We start from the raw sequence: 18,258 nt of genomic DNA, 5'->3' as shown, positions 1-18,258 counted from the left end.
TGACCGGCAGCTGGCTGTCGCCTGCTTGAGCGCAACACTTGCCGTAATTACTTAATTTTCTTTGCCACAATCGGGGCCAGGGACTCGAATGGAGAGTGGCATGTTTTTTGCATTGCAATCTCTTGACGTTGAGTCCATTGTTTCGTCCACGTCTCACGCACTCGAGTCGCCATTTGAGTAGCATTTGGAGTGGCGTGCTAAAGGTAGCTCCAGCTCCACCTTGCCCCACTCGACATCCCGCTGAACACATTGTTCCGCTTATGAAATATGCAACAAGTTGCGCGCTAATCAGCTGTCTGCCTCAACAGGCATGACTTGGCCTGCTTGTTATCGCTCTATTCATTTTGCACTCTCTTTGAGCTCAGAAACCCTTGACATTTGATATCCTATTAAGGCATCCATTCTACGGCACATCGCATCCCTTGTCAGTGCCAAGACAGTCTTTGGTTAATAAAACGCGCTGTCTACTATTTAAGGCTCACAGCCATAGCTACACTGAGCAGAGCTTTAAATTTGCTATAAGTATGCGATTGACAATTATCGATAAATATAGTATCGATCCACTCATTGACAATGTCAAATTTGAGCCAGCTTTTGATCGTATATACTATATGCCTGACTGATAACAGTTCTCTTTGTATAGTTATCGATAACTGTGATAAAACAGCTCATTATCGATAAGAGATTGACTGGATGTTTCTAAAGTCAGTTAACAGTCCATAGCTAAGCTTCTTTAATCATCAGCTAAACCGTACGATTCCAGCTGGACTTCGATAAATATTGTATCGATAACTGTGCAAACACTCATTGACAATGTTATTGAAATATCTGTACTCTTAAGTTGAATACGAGCTATTGAGCGCATATACTCGTATAAAAAAACTCAATTGATAACAATTCTTTTTGTAACTTATCGATAACTGCGATAAAAGCAGCTCATTATCGGTAAGAGATTGTCTGGCTGCTTCTACAGTCAGTTAATAGTTCATAACTAAGCTTCCTTAACCACAAAATCAGCCATACGAGTCCAGTTGAGATTCGATAAATCTAATATCGATAACTGTGCATACACTCCTTAGTAATGCTAGTGAAATATCTGTACTCTCAAGTTGAATACAAGCTATTGAGCGTATATACTCTTTTAAAAATCGCCAGCTTTCTTTCTGTAGTTATCGAAAACTGGGATAACGATATTTCATTATCGATAAGAAATATTCCTGGCTCTTTTTACGGTCAGTTAACAGTCTGCAGCTAGACTTCTCTAGCCATAAAAGTCAATATGATATCGATCAATATGATATCGATAACTGTGTGTATAACTATCGATAACTGTGACAAAGAGAAATCATTATCGATAAACAACTTGCTACAGTAACAGTAACAGTAACTAAGCTTCTTTATCCATAAGCTAAACAATGTAATTCGGATATTATTATATCCGGTAATACTTCCCAATTGGTGAAACTGAAATGCATATATGTTTTAAGTATGTATTCATGATGATAAAATATCGTGATCCTTGTTTTAGGATTTCAATGCTTGTGAAAGTGCATGAATGCATATTTTGGCTGTTTAAATGAACACAACATCTTGGTCAATGTCAATGTCAATGCTAATGTTAGTGTGTGTGTGGGTGTGTGTGAGCTGGTGCGTGTGTGTGTATGGCATAATTAAAGGTATAATACAGCATAATAAAGACAGCAAGTCGAACGGTTAACGATTTGTGAGCTGCCTGCAACCAGGGCCTACCTAATGACGCATTAAGTACTCGCATCAAGTATACGCCCCGCGGCACTCACATTTATCTATTCTAGCGCATATGTGTGCATGTGTGTGTGTGTGTGTGTGTGCTTAGTGGGAGCATTGCTTTAATGAATAACTACTACCTGTGTCCATTTGTTAGCTCCGTCTCGGCCAACAGGTCGTGCAGCAGCAGCTCCTCGCTGTGATAGCTGGCCGACCTATTGAGACTCTCCCTCTCGACGGCAGCATCTGGATTCAGCTGGGCATATGCCAGGGCCAGCAAGTCTTTTGAATGGCTCGGTAATGTTGAATGTGGTTGCTGATGTTGTTCTCGTTGTTGTTGGTATTCGTGCTGGCGCTGTTGTTGCTGTTGCTGTTGCTGCTGCTGAGATGTTGCGAGAGTTTTCGAACTGACACTACCGCCGACGGGCAATAAGTCCATAAAATGTTTGAGGCGGCGTAATCTCCAATTGTTGTTGTTGTTGTTGCTGTTGTTTCTTCTTTTGTTGTTGTTATTGTCGTTATGGTTGTTGTTATTGTTGTTGTTATTGTTGTTGTTGTTGCATGTCATATTGTTGTAGATTTGAACCAGTGGCCATAAAATATCATCATCAACAGCAGCAGCACAAGCAGCAAGAGCAGCAGGAGGAGGAGCAACGGGAGGAGGAGCAGCGGGTGGGATGCGTTGCAGCAGGAACACAAATTACACACAATTATGTATGAATATGTGTGGGTGTAAGTGTGCGTGTGTGTGTGTTTTTAAGTGTGTGTTAGTTTAAAAAGCAACAATTGCTCGCCTTGAATACATGGTTATATGCATATGTACGCTTAGGTACACATATATAAATACATATATACATTTAACAGATATATATATATATATATACATATATATATGCACAGATATATATATATATATATATATACATATTCTTATATGTATATGCATGCACATTTCACTTGCACGTTTTGCTTATTGGATTTCATCGCTTAGCTTTTATTACCCACCACCCCCAGCCCTGAACCACGAAAATGCCCAAAAAAAACACAAAAAAAATGTAATTTAGTATTTGTTGTTCTCCAAAATGTATATATACATTTATATATATACATACGTGTTTTTGTTTCTGTACAATATAACTGAGAACGTTTTTATTTCATTTTTCTGAACTCAATTTTTGTATTTTTTTTTCTGTTTTCTTTTTTGCTGCATTTAGTTGACAGGCAAAATGTAACTGTTTTATGGTGTTTTTTAATGCCTCATAAAATGGAAACTTTTCGCGAAGTAGCTTTTGGGCTGGTTTTCATCTGTTATATGTTTCATTTTCAACTTGTTCTGTGTCTGCTCTGCCCTTCCTTGTATTGTTTATTTTTTTGTCATTTTTTTTTTTTTTGGTCTTTTTCTGTTTACATTTACAAAGTCGTTTCTCAGCTTTTGTTTAGATTCAAGTTTGAAGACGCATGCGATTCACATTGGTGGGGGTTTGGTGGTGTGGGTCTAATGAAATTGTGGGTCTCTGGTTAAACGTTACGAACATTAGGTTTTAAGTATTATTTGCGGCTGTCACACTTATGGATCGCATGCTCCCTCGCGTACAGCCCAATAGATACCAACACAATTGTCTGAAACTCTTATACAACATTGTTATGCAAGGATTTAGCTAGGCATAAGCATATTTATACAGTTCTGTGTTAGGTAGAGGCCATACACATGCCTTCTGTACAAATTATGACTTAAACTAGATAACTCGCTGAGCCCATTCGGCTGATAGCCCAAGGTGTACAGGGTGTTATAAGCCTTATATAGTACAATGTTTGTGTGTAGGAGTTTATGTTCTACATATGTATTCCATTTAGGGAAATAGTTCATTTTATACATATATATTTATATATATTACTCTGTGATCGCGCAGAGTAAGACTACCGATAATGTTTGCTCTTGAATAAATGTGCAAATCGCAATCGTATATCAAATAAAACTAAGTAAAATTACTTCATAAATATATTTAAGTGCATCTTAAGTTTAATCATTCTACCGCTTACCTTTTCAGCTTAAATATTTTCAAAAATCGTAGCTTGTTAACAGCACAATTTGCTTTCCAATATATATATAAAGCTTACCTTAAGTCTCGAAAACATTTGGTTAGAAGCGGAAAGAGAAGTTATAGAGTTTTGTCCATTTACAGGGTATTGGTTAGTCGGACAGCTTGGCAATGACCGCTTTGTGGGCATATCTCAGGAATTACGAAAAGTTCGAAGAAAGTTTTCGGAATGTGGAAAGTTAACTTCGAATTTGACGTTCCCAAGCTACGATTACTTTGAAGTTGATAATATTTTAATTATTTGTTGTTCTTGTTGCTGTGAGGAAACACAAAAAGATAAAGACGAAGCGAAGAAAAAAGTGAAGGAAAAGCCAGCTCGCATTCGCAGTCATATTTGATATAGATATATATATATATATGATTTTGTCTGCTTATTGAATCATGTTTACACGCCGACAATTGTTGTTGCTGGTGCTGTTGTCGTTGTTGTTGCTTGTGAAGTTTTTAGCAATTTTTCATTTATTTGTGCGAGGCTTTTGAATTGTTCATGTGTGTTTCCTGCTACAACGACAATTGTCTGATATCTGTGAGTGGGTGTCCGTCTGTCTGGCTGTCTGCCTGCCTGGCTGGCTGGCTGGCTGTGTGAGTGTGTGTGGGCGCATATGTACGCGGCTGTTGTTATCTGATGTTATTATTATTTTTATAATACCCTTGCCAAGGGTGCTATCAGTTCGTCTTACAGGGAATTGTATTTAAGACTTCTCTCTTGGCCAAGATAAATTTGCACATGTTACCAAGTGTCGAAACAATATCGAATTCTGCATAGGCCATAATAACTTCACACTAACACAAACGTATGCATGTGTCTGCGTGAGAGCATTTAATATTCGGTAAGTCGGTGTTGTAGATAAGCCCTTGTTTTTATTGTAATTTAATGAGTTTTTTGCCCGGGGGCAGGCCAAAACCCAGCTCGCAGCTGAGCAAAACAACAAAAAACTGATTAAGAGACTGATTGCTGCCGGTCGGGAAAGTGTGCGTGTGTGTGTGTGTGTGTGCGTGTGTGCACGTATGTGGGAGAATTCATCTGAAAGTCGGGCAGAGCGACGGGCAGCTAGCGACATCTGCCTGGCAGCTGAGCTGTCACTATTGCGTCTTAATCAGAATCGTGTTGAGTCCTGCCCACCCACATACCACATACAGCATCCACAATGAATTTCATCGATGTGCCAACGGCCAAATGAGCAAATCAAGTGCAAAACTTTGTTGCAGCTTGTTGTTCGATATTGTATTTAGCAGATCTCGCTGGCTGAAGCGGCGCCGCAACCAATGTTTGGCCAAAGGAGCCAAGCAAATTTAACGCACAGTAAATTGAATAAGCAACGCCACCTGGCGGCCAGTAGAAATCGCTTGAATCTGTTTGAAACAAATATCAAATCAGAGATCAGAAACTTAAACAGCAATTGGAAACTATATGCGCAGCTCGAAAAGTGTTTGAGTTAAGTCCGTTCAGGACTAAAAGTTCAGAATAGATATTTGAGATGATATTAGTGGAGCACATCTCTTCAGATAAAGTTTGTATTTGCGCTGAACTTTCTACTTAGACGTAATTTTGGTAAAGTTTTCAGCTAACACTATTATTCAGTCTATATATATATATAAATATAATTATAATTTATATATATATGTCACTTTGATTATTAATAAATCAAGTGGGAGCCCTGCCAAAATGAAAGTGAGTTGTCAGAAACGTGGCTGACATGTCAAAGTTGTTAGCAATGAAGTCTCTGGCGACATGTTGCACACACACGCGGGGCGAGAGCTGAGAAGGAGAGAGAAGGGGGAAGGAGGGAGACGCACACTCCTTAGTCATCTAGCCTATGCAATCCCTCAAATATATGCTGACATTAATGTCAATTTCCCAGCAAAATTAGAGAGAAAAGTTTTACTTGCTAAGCTCGAGCTTACTTTCCCACACACACAGCAGCCCCAACGTGCGTACCCCTTATAACCATAGAAATGGCTGTACATGATAAATGAAGTATCTTATTTCAAAGTTACTTGTGAGCAACTGGATTACGCAAACAGGCGAGTACATATGTAATATGTGCAATTCTTATCCAAAAATTTCATCTGACATTCCGTATCAAAATACTGACAACGTCTTAATTATAGAGCAAAGCACAGACAAAGAGAATTTGTCGGCGAAAGGAAAAGCCGCTTCTCCCCCTCCACTTCTAGAGGCCATATAAAATGTTGGCCAACACTGGCAATAGTTGCTAATTTATGTTAAATTAGCTCTTTGAATAGCCAATTATATTAATTATAAATTGCCAGACTTGCAACAGGATCGAAATGGAACCTGAATCTTCCAGCTCGAATATTTCATGAAAATCGCATCTTTAAGCAATGCAACTGATTAAATAAATTAATCAAAAAAAATTTTGTCAAATTTGTATTGAATGCTTCTTAGCCAGATTAAAAAACTAACTCAATGGGGCGATGGGCTTGCCATTGATTTGACATTGAATTTGATTGATTTCTGACTAAAACTGCAAAAAAGGAGACATTTGAAATTACTTTTGCAGAACGAATCGACCTCGTCTGGGCGCGTGGTCGGAAGATTCGAGGTGACAGCGCGCTGTGTTGCGTTTTCGGTTGGCAAGCGGCAAGTGGAAAGTGGAAAGTGGCAAGTGGCAAGTGGCAAGTGGCAAGTTTTGCTCGCTGGTTTATTTTAATTATGTAAGTCAGCCAGGAGCATGGGTAAATATGCCTTAAGGCAGCTGAGCAGCTGAGCAGCTGAGCAGCCAAGACAGAGCTGGGTACTTCTTTGATTTGCGTTGCTTTGCTCAGCTTGTTGGCAACTTTTATGCGAAAGTACACACAGATAGAGAGACACTGAGTGGAGAGAGCAAGATGGATATGGCGACGGAGACGCAGACGAAGACGAAGCAACACGCACACAGGAAATGGAACTTGAGTCAAATTAGCAAACATTTTGGCAAATATTTGCAGGCACAGTCTGCCCCGACTGCCTTATAGAACAGCAGCCGCTTGCCAATTGGCCAAACGCACCGATCAAATGAGCCGCAAATGTGTACACAAGTGTATCAAGTTGTAAGCGTGTGTGCGTCTTGCTCTTCAAGACATTGTGAGACAAAGTTTTTTGGGTTAGGCAAAGCAGCTGCCGCAATGAATTCGACAACAACACGGCCATGCCTCCGTTTTAGGGGCTCTCTGTAAACAGCTTAGCGGTCGCTTAGCCAAAGCTGCGGGACTGGGCATGGCTGCCTAGCCATGCCAGCAGGCTCAGCAAATGAAAATAACATCAAGTAGCCGCCGTGTGTGCCTGTCTCTCTGGCTCTATCTGTGTGTGTGTGTGTGTGTGTATTTGTGTTTGTGTGTATGTTTAAGTACGCTAAGTGTGTGTACTTTGAACTTTTCATTTTTTCATACAAATTCGTTAGCTGCGGCTCTTTGCATAGCTGTGTGTGTGTGTGTGTGTGTGTGTAGCGGAAGTATGTTTGCTTTACGTTTTGTTTTGTGTGTCCTTAACCAAAAAAAAAGGTATAGCAATACATGTCGACTAAAATGTACCCTATTCTACAAGTGTATCAAGAGCACAATTGACTTATGAGGCTCACTCTTCCCTTAGAAGCAACAACTTGATATAGAACATGCTTTACTTGTTGTCAAATATTTCGTCGGACAATCACTTGTGCGCGGATCCTCCAGTCAAGATCCCAAGAAATGACCAACAGTTAGCCACTTAATGGCTACAGGATATACAACATATCAAGAAAGAAATAAAGAAGCGTGGCTATAAATAAAGGAACGCAGCGTGCCTGCTGCTCGGCCAATTCTCTTTGGGATTTAGGCTTTAAATATGTGTGTGCGTGTGTGTGTGTGTGTGTGTGTGTGCGTGGCTATGTTGATTTCATTTTAGTTAGCGCTTTGTATTTTTTCTTGATTTTTGGCCAGGCAAAAACGAAATTAACTTATGCCAATGGCAACGACAGCTGCCTCATATCATTTATTGCGAGGCCACTGCGCTGGGGCCTCTAAAATAAGGCCATTAACTCAACTTTCAACAGCCAACAGTGATAAAACGAGGCTGAATTTCAGTTAATTACAATTTGCTAGCCAGCAAGAAGCGTTCACACTATGTCTACAAACGGTTGCCTTCTACACCTGACCAGGTTAAGGAACAGTTAGATTTGAGTTTACCAGAAAGCAGAAGAACGAAAGCAGAAAGACCTATTCATATAGAGTAACCTACTCAAAAAGCGAGCTTATACAACTAAAACAAATCAAAGAACCGCAGTTGGCTTATTCAGTTTGGTAAGTGTGAGCGACTGAGCTTCAATTTGCTATATATTTGGCTCAATTCTTAAGCCTATCTTGTTGCAAGCCACTGCAGTCCACTTTTAGCGATAGAATTGCTTAATATTTAATAATGTTATCGTCTGTCGATAGGTGGCGCTACCTAAGTGCCTGGCAAGCAATTAGCTCGGCCAGGTCGAGATGTCAGCGACGTTACAACGCTGCGACAGGCATCTTGCACTGCCGACCCGCCAATTCGCTTAGCTTATATGGTAAGTGGTGTGCAGGACTTGGTATTGATTTTATAACCACTGACCCAAATTGAAGACAAGCACAAGCACACACACACACACACACTCACACGGAAAGACACGCGACTGCAGTAAATCGGATTCATGCATAATTCAGCTACACCTTGAAGTCAGGCTACAGTTTTTGAACTTTGTCGCGCAGCGCGCTTGCTGCAGTTGGAGTCTATTATTTCTATGGCAGAGGAGGTCGTATCTTTGATCTCAGTTTGAATGGGCTTATCCACTTTATGCTTGTTATTTGCTTTTCAAACGCAAACGCAAACGCGTAACGACGACTTACAGCCGTATTATCCTACATACATTAATAATGTATATAGAAGCAGGCATACAAGCGCACTGGCACGCGTTATTAAGTGTTTTTAACGTTTTATGTTTGCATTTGCTTTATATGTTTCATATTGCACATACGCAACGTGTGACGAGCTGAGGAGCATGTCACTGCTCATCGAGTCGCCCGCCCTACGCCCCACGCCCCACGCCCCACGCCCTCTTCTATGTCCAGTTTACGACGCGCTCACGCAATATTACGACACATTTGACAGTCGCTTAGCAACTCGCTTGTTCTAATTTTTTGGCCAACTTGTTGGCCCGCCCAAAAGGATTGCAGCCATGGGCCGGGGCCATAGTCAAAACATGCGCAACAATGACCACATACTACAATGAGTCGCCTGCGTCGGTGTGGCCATAAAGGCCCCTTAAATGACCGCGTACTAAAATTCCAAGTACCCCCAAAAAATGTGAGCAATAAACGAGCATCTAGTCATTCAGAAGAAGAACTTTACCTCTACGCACTAAGCAGCGGACGATGAGCCCTTCGATATGCACGCACGCACAAGCATAATAAAACGTTGAGCTCAACAGAAAATAGTCGCAAAAATTAATAAAAAATATATCATAAACGCATAGCTAAGAGCTTGCAACAGATTTCTGTACAGTAACAGAGCGTGGCATGTTAGCGCGCTGTTAAGTGCGTTTCTGTTAAGCTGAAATCGCTCTTAATTTCAAATACCTTAGTAAATAAATACAAATTTAATAAATTTTCAAATAAGTTTCCGGATTCTTCTGCCTCTGCCGCATTCATTCGCAGTGTGTCTATAATTATTATAAATGTTATATACAAACAAGAGTGGATTCTTGTGAAAACTATAATTCCGACTTCCTCAGAGTCGTGCTTTCTGTTCAATGCGAAATATTTACAACATTTTAATTGACTTTACTGTGTACAGTTATGCGAAAATTTCGGTAAATTGTTCATTTCATCAGCTAAAAACTTTGCAATTTATTTTACAGTGCGCATAAATACCCGGAATTACATTCAGTTATTTTCGCAGTCCGTACATCAATCATGGAGGCACTTAAGCATTTGGCTTGCTCCTGCTGTGACCTGCTTGCAGCCATCTAATTGTAGGCAACTGATATACGATGCTGATTCAATAAGCCATCTGATCAACCGACTGCTCTGAGTAGTTTTGACAGGCATACGAATCCCATAAAATCAAGATTAAGTAAGCGGGAAGCGCTCGAGCCATGAGATGAGATGTTGTTGAAGCAATACCCTCTACCCAATGCAAGCCGAAGGTATTCTCATTACCATTTCCACTTAGCTCTTAATATTTAATTGTTGTAACTGACTGAACGACTTACGATTGACTGATTGAGTCACTGTCAGACTTAGTGAATGGCAGTTGACTCACTAAATGACTAACTGGGAGACAGCCTGCTTTACGAGTGCCTAATAAGGCAACCTAAGTATATGATTGACTATTAAATTGATGTAGTGGCTGAGAGACTAAGTGAGTATGTGATTGATTGATGGATTATTTAAGCGACAAACAGACTAAGTGACTGAGTGACTAATTGACTGATAAAGTAACTAAGAGACTGTGTGAGTGAGTGATTGATTGATGGATTGACTGACTAATTGACTAACTTACATACAGATTGAGTTTAACTGATTTAGTGACTGAGAGACAAAGTGATTGATTGATGGATTAATTAAGCGACAAACAGACTAAGTGTATGATTGACGAAAAGACTGACAGACTGAGTGACTAAATGACTGATAAAGTAACTAAGAGACTGTGTGAGTGAGTGATTGATTGATGGATTGACTGACCAATTGACTAACCTACATACAGACTAAGTTTAACTGCTTTAGTGATTGAGAGACTAAATGATTACTATTTAATGACTGACTATTTAACTATTACAGTGACTGAGTGACGCAGTGAGTGAGTGATTGATTGATTAACCAACAAACAAACTAAGTGTATGATTGACTACTTGGCAAATATACTAGCTAAGAGACTGAGTGATTGACTAGTGACTGAGAGACTGAGTGATTAAGTGATTGATTGATGTATTGATTAATTGATTGGCAAAAATGCTAACTGAGATACTGACTGATTGAGATATTGAGTGATTGACTAACCAACACACAGACTACGTATATGATTGACTATTTAGCTAATATGGTAAGTGATTGATTGATTAATGGATTGAGTGATTGATTAATTGATTGATTGGCAAATATACTAACTGAGAGACTGAGTGATTAAATGACTGACTAACCCATATGCAGACTAAGTATATAATTGAGTGATTGATGACTGAGTGATTGATGGATAGACAAACCAACACATAGACTAAGTGTATGACTGGCTAATTGACTGATATAGTGACTGAGAGACTTAATGATTGATTGATTGGACAAATATACTATCTGAGAGACGAAGTGATTGAATGATTGAATAACAAATAGGCTAAGTATATGCCTGACTAATTGACTGATACACTGACTGAGAGGCTGAGTGACGGTGATATTTATTGAGTGATTGACTAACTAAATGGTTGCCTAATTGACTGATGAGTGAGCTGTCGACGGCAGCAAACACATTGATATGACACCAATTGTCAATCATTTTTAATGAGGACAGGGTATAAGAACTTTCACTTCTATAGATGCTCAGATTTAGCCTTGGCTAAATAAAAAGCGCATTATGGCACCCACCAGCGACTGCCACGTTCTCCATCCGCAACAGCATCCTGTCACTCGACGATGAAACTTGAATGCGCTTAAGCCAATTTAAGCATTTGCACGGCACGCAGCCACTTGAAGGCGACGCGAGGTCTGAGAATTCATGCTGCGACTGCGACGGCAGCGACGACTGAGGCTGCGGCGGCAGCGGCGACGGTAGCGGTGGCTGCGGTTGCGGCTGTGGCTGCGGCTGCGGCTGCGGCTGCGGCTGCGATGCTAGCTGTTTGGTGCGGGCTGGGCTTTGGTTTGGAAATGACGTTGCTTCTACTTGTTGTTGCAAGGCATTTGGGATGCCATGAAATATGCAACAACAACAAACGACAACGCCCACGCTGGGTGGCGCGCAGTACAAACAGACTGAGGAGCATGCACGCCTGGCTGAAGTGGGACTTGCCAGATGTGTTTATTTACATGCAGGCGCCAGCAGCGAAAGCAGCTACAACAAGCTACACACACACACGCACACCCACATGGAGACATTGGAAATGCAGCAGCCTGCTCGAGCCAGGGAAAGGCAACCGTCTTTTCGGCATCGTTGTGTGTCGCTTAAGCTGTTTGCACTGCTCGGCCTCGCCCGCGCCGCCCGCCTGGTCTGGCAGCGCCTTGCTAGAAAGTCCTCGTAGAAACAGTTCACAGAAGGCGACGTCTGCTCCAGCTGGGCTGCTTTTATCGCGCGCGCTTTGCCTCTATGCTGCGTCATTGTTTCGTTTTTATTGATATGTTTAGCATACTTGTAGGCCCTAGGCAACGTTTTATGTGCAGCCATTAAGCATCATGACACAACCAAGCTAGCCACCCAGCCAGCTACACACACACACACACACACAGCTGTCCAGCTGTCCACTCTTCCGCCTTGGAAACCCATTTGCTTAAATTGCCTGCGCCTCACTCCCAGTCTCACTCCCAGTCTCCCACTCAGTCTCAGCTGGACAGAGTAGCACAAGCAGCCGTTCAGCTCATGTCATAAATGACATTGCAGAACTTTGTGCTAACTGAATCTGTTGCGCAACGTGGCAACATTTAAATATAAATTAAAAAGTTACGCATACGACGCTTTGTACAGCTAAGTAAACGATACGCGTAAAGGGTAGCGCGCCTCCTCTCTAAGGACGCTGTGTGCTTTGCGCGACGTGGCTTTTGCTTGGTTTAGTGCCAACAGCTGGGGGAGTCCATAATAGCATTTCCATACTGCCATTGTGACAGGCACAAGTCGAGCATGTCGTGCAAGTTAAAAAAAAAAATATAAAAATTATAATAATAATAAAAAGTCTCAGAAAAATGCCAAATAAAAAAATCTCACACACACGCGCATTTCCCATGTGTCTGTGTGTGCAATTTAGCGTGAGAACAAGGGCACAGGAAAAATGAAATAAATAAAAAGGAAGAAGCAAGAACTCGCCATTTTCATGGCGTTTCTTTTTCCCACTATGTCGAATAATTAAAATTAAAAGCGAAAGGTGGTCGCCAGCGCCTGGGAATCTGCAGTCTTATCTGAGCGGGTATGACCACGACTGCAATAAGTTACAAAACACAATCAAAGCAGTGTGTAGCGTAGTGTGAGTTATTCAAGTCTCCCAGCAGCAGAAGCGGATAAATGGATTTCATATTGAGGGAGGAACGGACGCTCGAACGGACGATAGACGGACGGACAAGGATACAATGCCAGAGTGTATTAGCTTCATTTCATTTTACGAATAAATAAATACAAAACTGTCAATAAATTAAAAACTACCTCGACTAAATACGCAATAAATAAAGTCGAAAATATCTAGTGAGGCGACCAAGCAGAAAATTAAATTGAATTCTGTTTGACACGGCAGCATATGCGTTTTTTGTGGATGAAATTAATTTTTTTATGTGCTCAGCAGCCATGTGGGAAAAACATGAACAAATGTGACAGTCAATAGCTAGACAATATGTAATATTCTATAATTTTCATATCTGTCATGCAATATCAAAGAATATTAAATAATAATTGAGCCCTTTGCAGTGTTGGCTCGCGGCAGTCCATCAATTCATTATTGGCTTTGCCACTCACTCTCTCATCCTTTCTCCGAGATATATTCAAAATCAAATGTTGCAGCTACAGAAACAGCAACAACAAGTGTCTAATACAATCATCGGCAAAGGCCAGCTCTACCAACGGAAGCGGATGCGATGCCATCGCTACCAGCATGAATAGTAGTCGCACTTCAGGGAACACCAGAGTGTATAAATATATATACGTGTGTGTGCGAGCGAGTGTGTGTATGTGTGTGTGTGTGTGTTGGTTACTTATTATTTCCCTGGAGCTCTGCCACGGTTCTCATAATTAAGCGCACTTTGAATTTAATTATGATTATGAGAGAGCATAGAAAAAAAAATAGAATAAAGCAAATAACCTTACTCTAGTGGAGTGCCACCGACTTACTAATGCCCGCTCACGACAGCAAAGACTCTGGGCAAGCGGTTTTTGTTACAATCTCTCAGCCTATTTAGATAATTTACGCTGCGGCTCGAGTATGATGTCAGGTCTGGCCATATCTGCAGCGCGTGCTGCCCACTTGTCATCCTTTTTCTTCCCAGCAAGTTTGTTTGTGGCCAACGCCTGCTGCCTTTCAACTGGTTTGCATAATCAGTTTTGATCCAAGTCAAAGAGAGACGCCCAGGGCGATTACAAGCTGTTTGGCCGAGACAGTGACTGAGATAGATAAGGCAAGGCAAGGCAAGGCAAGGCAAGGCAGGCCAGGGCAACGCAAGCTAAGGAAATGGTGCAAATGACTTCAAACAGCAACAGAACAGGTGGCTACGAACAAGACATGCTTCAAAATGTAGCAACTGTTCATTAGCCTAGTTAGCACACGGTTCACTCTTTTCGAGTGGTCCTGCCATTAACAACTTTAATAGACATTTTCCTGGAATTCCTTTCGACGTCCTGTGTGTTGGTGTACAGCAGAGGCAGCTTCACACATGTTCATGTTAAACTGCATGCTAAAACCACATGCCACAAATATAGCATCATAATGAAGTATATTTGTATTAAGCTCATGTTAAAGTGCATGTCAAGTTGACGATCTAATTTAGATCACCCACCAGTTTGTTTTAGAGCTCGAAAAGCATCTCTTTCGTAGGCGCCTGTTAAAGCTCATGTTAAGCGATGAGAGAAACCGACTAAAAAGTCTAGCACTGATTTTGAACTGTCTACAGCGTATCTAGGAGTCGTGCAGTCTGCAGTGATACGATTTTCACTTCCTCGTTGGCTGGGTTCAAGGCTCAAAAGATTTGTGACGAGGGGTTCCAATGTTTGGGATTCTATGCTGTTCCCAGCCCGCTCCGCCCAGCACAGTCGGCAACACGTTGGAATAGAAATATGAAATACGTTCGGGGCCGCAGGTCAAGGGGCAAGAGATCCATTTCCAGCTACAGCTACGATTCCCGGAGCGCCAGCACCAACACAAGCATTTAAAGGGTCTGGGCCAGTGGACAAAATGAGGGGTCGAATAAATGGAATCTAATAATAAGACAAACTGTAGTATAAAGTGAAAGCAAAAGCGAAGCGAAAACAAAAACAAAAACAAAAGCAAAAGCAAACGAAAGCTAAAGCGAAATAAAATGAAATGAAACGAAAACGAAAACTTTTAAGTATCCTATTAATGTTTAATTCGAGTTATTTAAGTTCGGCACTTAATTTAGTAGCGGCAGGCACTTCAAATTGGCAACGCACCTCCCCGGCCAAAACCTTTCGATAGTTAACGGGGAGGCGGACGGAAGAGCCGAAGCTGAAATTGCGGCGAATCCAGCTCTGTTGGTGTTGTGTGCGTGACCTTTTCTCATTAAATGTTAATAATAAAAACACAAGCAACAGCAGCGGCAACTGCAGAGATGTGAAAATAACTAAGTGAGTGAGCTGAAAGGACAGACAGTATTGCCCAACGCAGAGAGTGAGAGTGAGCGTGAGAGCGAGAGTTAGAGGGAGAGGAAGCGCGAAAGAGATAGCGACTGCTGCCCGTTGCCAATGAAGTTGTCTTAATCCGGTAATTAATTTCTGTGGTCTCCACACAGCAAACGGCATTGGGGCGCGCGGCGCTCCAAAGGCTGCAGCAGTTGTTTAATGAAACGCAATGAAAGCGAAAAGTGACAGGATAACAAATTAATAAAGTTACGCGCCGATCAACTTCAGCCTAGGGCCACTCAACAACTATTAAGCTGGCAGCAGCCGTAACCACAGCCACGCAGCAATCACTGGCCATAAACTGAGCAGAGTTTGTTCTGGTAATCAATTTGTGCTCGAGTGTCTAGTGATCAGCAAAGACTGCCCAGGCTTGAATACGCTTTCAGTTTCAATCACAATCACAGCAAGTGCCGACACTTGAAGCTAGAACTGGGCTCGATTGATCAATCCGGCCCCAGATCTCTCTGAAACTGTGAGATAATAATAAAAAGGCAAAAAGGAAAGGCTGAAGCAGAGCTAGAAAGCGACATAGTCGATGCCCCAATGCATCAAAGAGCTGTGCCCCAAAGTCTAGCCAGCTGCAGAGCAGTTTCATAGCAGCCCATCTCAGGCTGATTGCTGCTCAAACGAAATGGATAACTTTAAGTTGGGGCAATAATGAGAGCAAGTTGTTGCTCAGGCGGCGGCCGGGGCAGAAGTGGCCAAGTGCAGCTATTCGTGGCGTGTGGCACTTTAAGTATTTAAGCCAACTGAAACTTATGCCACGCATCAACTTGTCGTCACTCTTAAAACAAATTTAACGAACAACCCGAAGAGTACTTAAAATAAACTTCGAACAATCGATTTTTCCAAAACAAAACCAAACATAAAAAAAAAACTTTTGTCCGCTTTTTATGTGTGTCATCGGGGTGTGTGTGCGTGTGTTTGGGAATAATAATGATTCAAAATTTATTGCATTGGCTTCCCATATTAAACAAGAATAATACTTACTTAACAAAAAGTTTTGGATTGATTTGTATGGGAAAACTGAAATATTCAACAGCTAAAGAGATTTGGAATTCTGAATCTTGTATTACATGAGCCAAGGACAGGACTCGGCTGGTCAGCTTGAGATGCGTAGAGTATGCGTGTGGTCGGGCATGCCGTCGTCTGAATTTGACAGAGTATTGATTGGTTTATAAATAAGCGCTGTCTCCAGCACTGACTGAAGAGGCAGCTAGAGCATGCCTGTCTCTAGCCAGCTGCTGTCACTTGCATTGCAGTCCATTACAGGCTGCGTTTGCTAGGCCTGTGGATACACTATTAAGTGAGTGGCGAGCCAGTGACAGCAGCAATCGAAATGCTTTCGACTCGGCCCGTAAGGCGAACAGATCTGTAGTTTTGGCAAAAGTTATTGGCACTCCACACGACGTATGAATGCCATTTGCAATGGCTCTGCGCATATTTAAGGCAGTATTATCGACTGCAAACAATCCAGGTTTCAGTGAAAGGCAGCTTGTGAGTTGTCGGGCGGGGGTCAGCAAAGTTGCTGGTCAAAGTGCGAGCATGAAAGGTAACCAAGGGCTACAAAGTAGTGGGTGGGGCGCGAGAGCCACGGCTGAGAACCGCTCAGGATGGTGCAGTTTATGGCAAACAGCGCCCATTTTTATAACACTTGGCAGTTTCACTTGCAATGCACGCTGAGCTGTTCTTTGCCTTTGGCCAGCAAACAATGGCCAAGCAATAACAATGGACGACGGAAACGGAAATCGCTGGCACGACGGATGAGCCAGCAGCTGCAGCTGACATTGAGTCAAATATTGGTAGTGGGGTAGCTGGTTGCACGCTGCTCGGTTGCACGGCTCTTATGTGGCTAAAAAGTAAGCAAAAAAAAAACAGAGCATTTGTTGCGCTTTGCTCTTTGAATGCAGCTGTTGCTTCATGTCTTTTGTAAATTGTCACTCGTCAAACAGCAGTCGATGTGTGTGTGTGTGTGTGTGTGTGTGTGTTTGTAGTCTCCTGTCTGTGTCTGCGTGTGTGTGCACGCCTCACTCGTGGCGCAGCCTTTTAGACATTTTTGCTGTTTGTTGTCGTCTTAGCTTTTGCTTTGACGCAGTTGGTGACACGCAGCACACAGCACACAGCACACAGCACACAGCACACAGCACGCAGCACGCAGTCCGCGTTCGCAATCGATATCAATCAATACACGCTTTAACATGTAAATGTGTGTGTGTATTGTCTGGCGCTGAAAGAAATCTGTTGCATATAGAGAGAACGCTGCACGTTGAGCAAGAAAATTAATGAACCCGTTAAGCACTGAAAAGTATTCAAGCAAGACTCCAGCAGCTACTGCTACTGCTGCTGCTGCTGCTGCGGCTGCAGGCAACGTAAAATACTGCGGCGATTTATATGAATCACACTTTGAGACTCTTGCTAACAAGCTGTTAAGCAGTTAAGTTATCAAATTGGTAGCTAAGCAAGCAAACAAGCTCAACTTGTGCGTGCTGGCATTTTGTTGGTATTTGCGCAATGTACACAAGCTGGCTAGATACAAGGGTAAGGGCTAGACCCTGTGCACCCTCCTGCCTGTTGCTCAAGCACCACAAAAATTAACAAATTTCGCAGGCATTAGGCGAATGCAGGCGAGCTCAGTGAACGTAGCTTGACCCTAGCTCAGCTCATTTCATCTTGATGACATCGCTCCCCCCAGCATAGAAGCCAATTAATATTTGAATGCATTTATCACAGATCTAGCTAACAGAGCGAGCTCGATGACAGGTTTAGAATATATCCCACACTTTACTCAATTGATTTGCATCTTACATAGGTATTCCTGCCAGGTTACACTGCTGTTAGCAACTAAAAGGAAACTAAATGGATATCAGATGGAAT

General features: G+C 42.0%; 1 protein-coding gene across 3 annotated transcripts in view; it reads right to left on the bottom strand.

Annotated features, from left to right (window-relative positions):
* Positions 1-18,258, bottom strand: part of LOC111602064 — a 60,313-nt gene that overhangs the window by 31,552 nt on the left and 10,503 nt on the right. For 2 of the 3 annotated variants that reach the window (XM_023318978.2, XM_023318979.2), the window contains exon 3: positions 1,887-2,243. The exons of the other annotated variant lie outside the window; for it this stretch is intronic. In XM_023318978.2, the coding sequence (XP_023174746.2) occupies positions 1,887-2,243 (357 nt within the window). The remainder of the gene's footprint in view (positions 1-1,886; positions 2,244-18,258) is intronic. 3 annotated transcript variants of the gene reach the window in all.

This window comes from Drosophila hydei, unplaced genomic scaffold (genome assembly GCF_003285905.1).
Source record: "Drosophila hydei strain 15085-1641.00,03,60 unplaced genomic scaffold, DhydRS2 tig00000250-arrow-arrow-pilon, whole genome shotgun sequence".
Classification (NCBI taxonomy): Eukaryota; Metazoa; Arthropoda; class Insecta; order Diptera; family Drosophilidae; genus Drosophila; species Drosophila hydei.
This window is presented reverse-complemented; position numbering and strand designations above follow the sequence as displayed.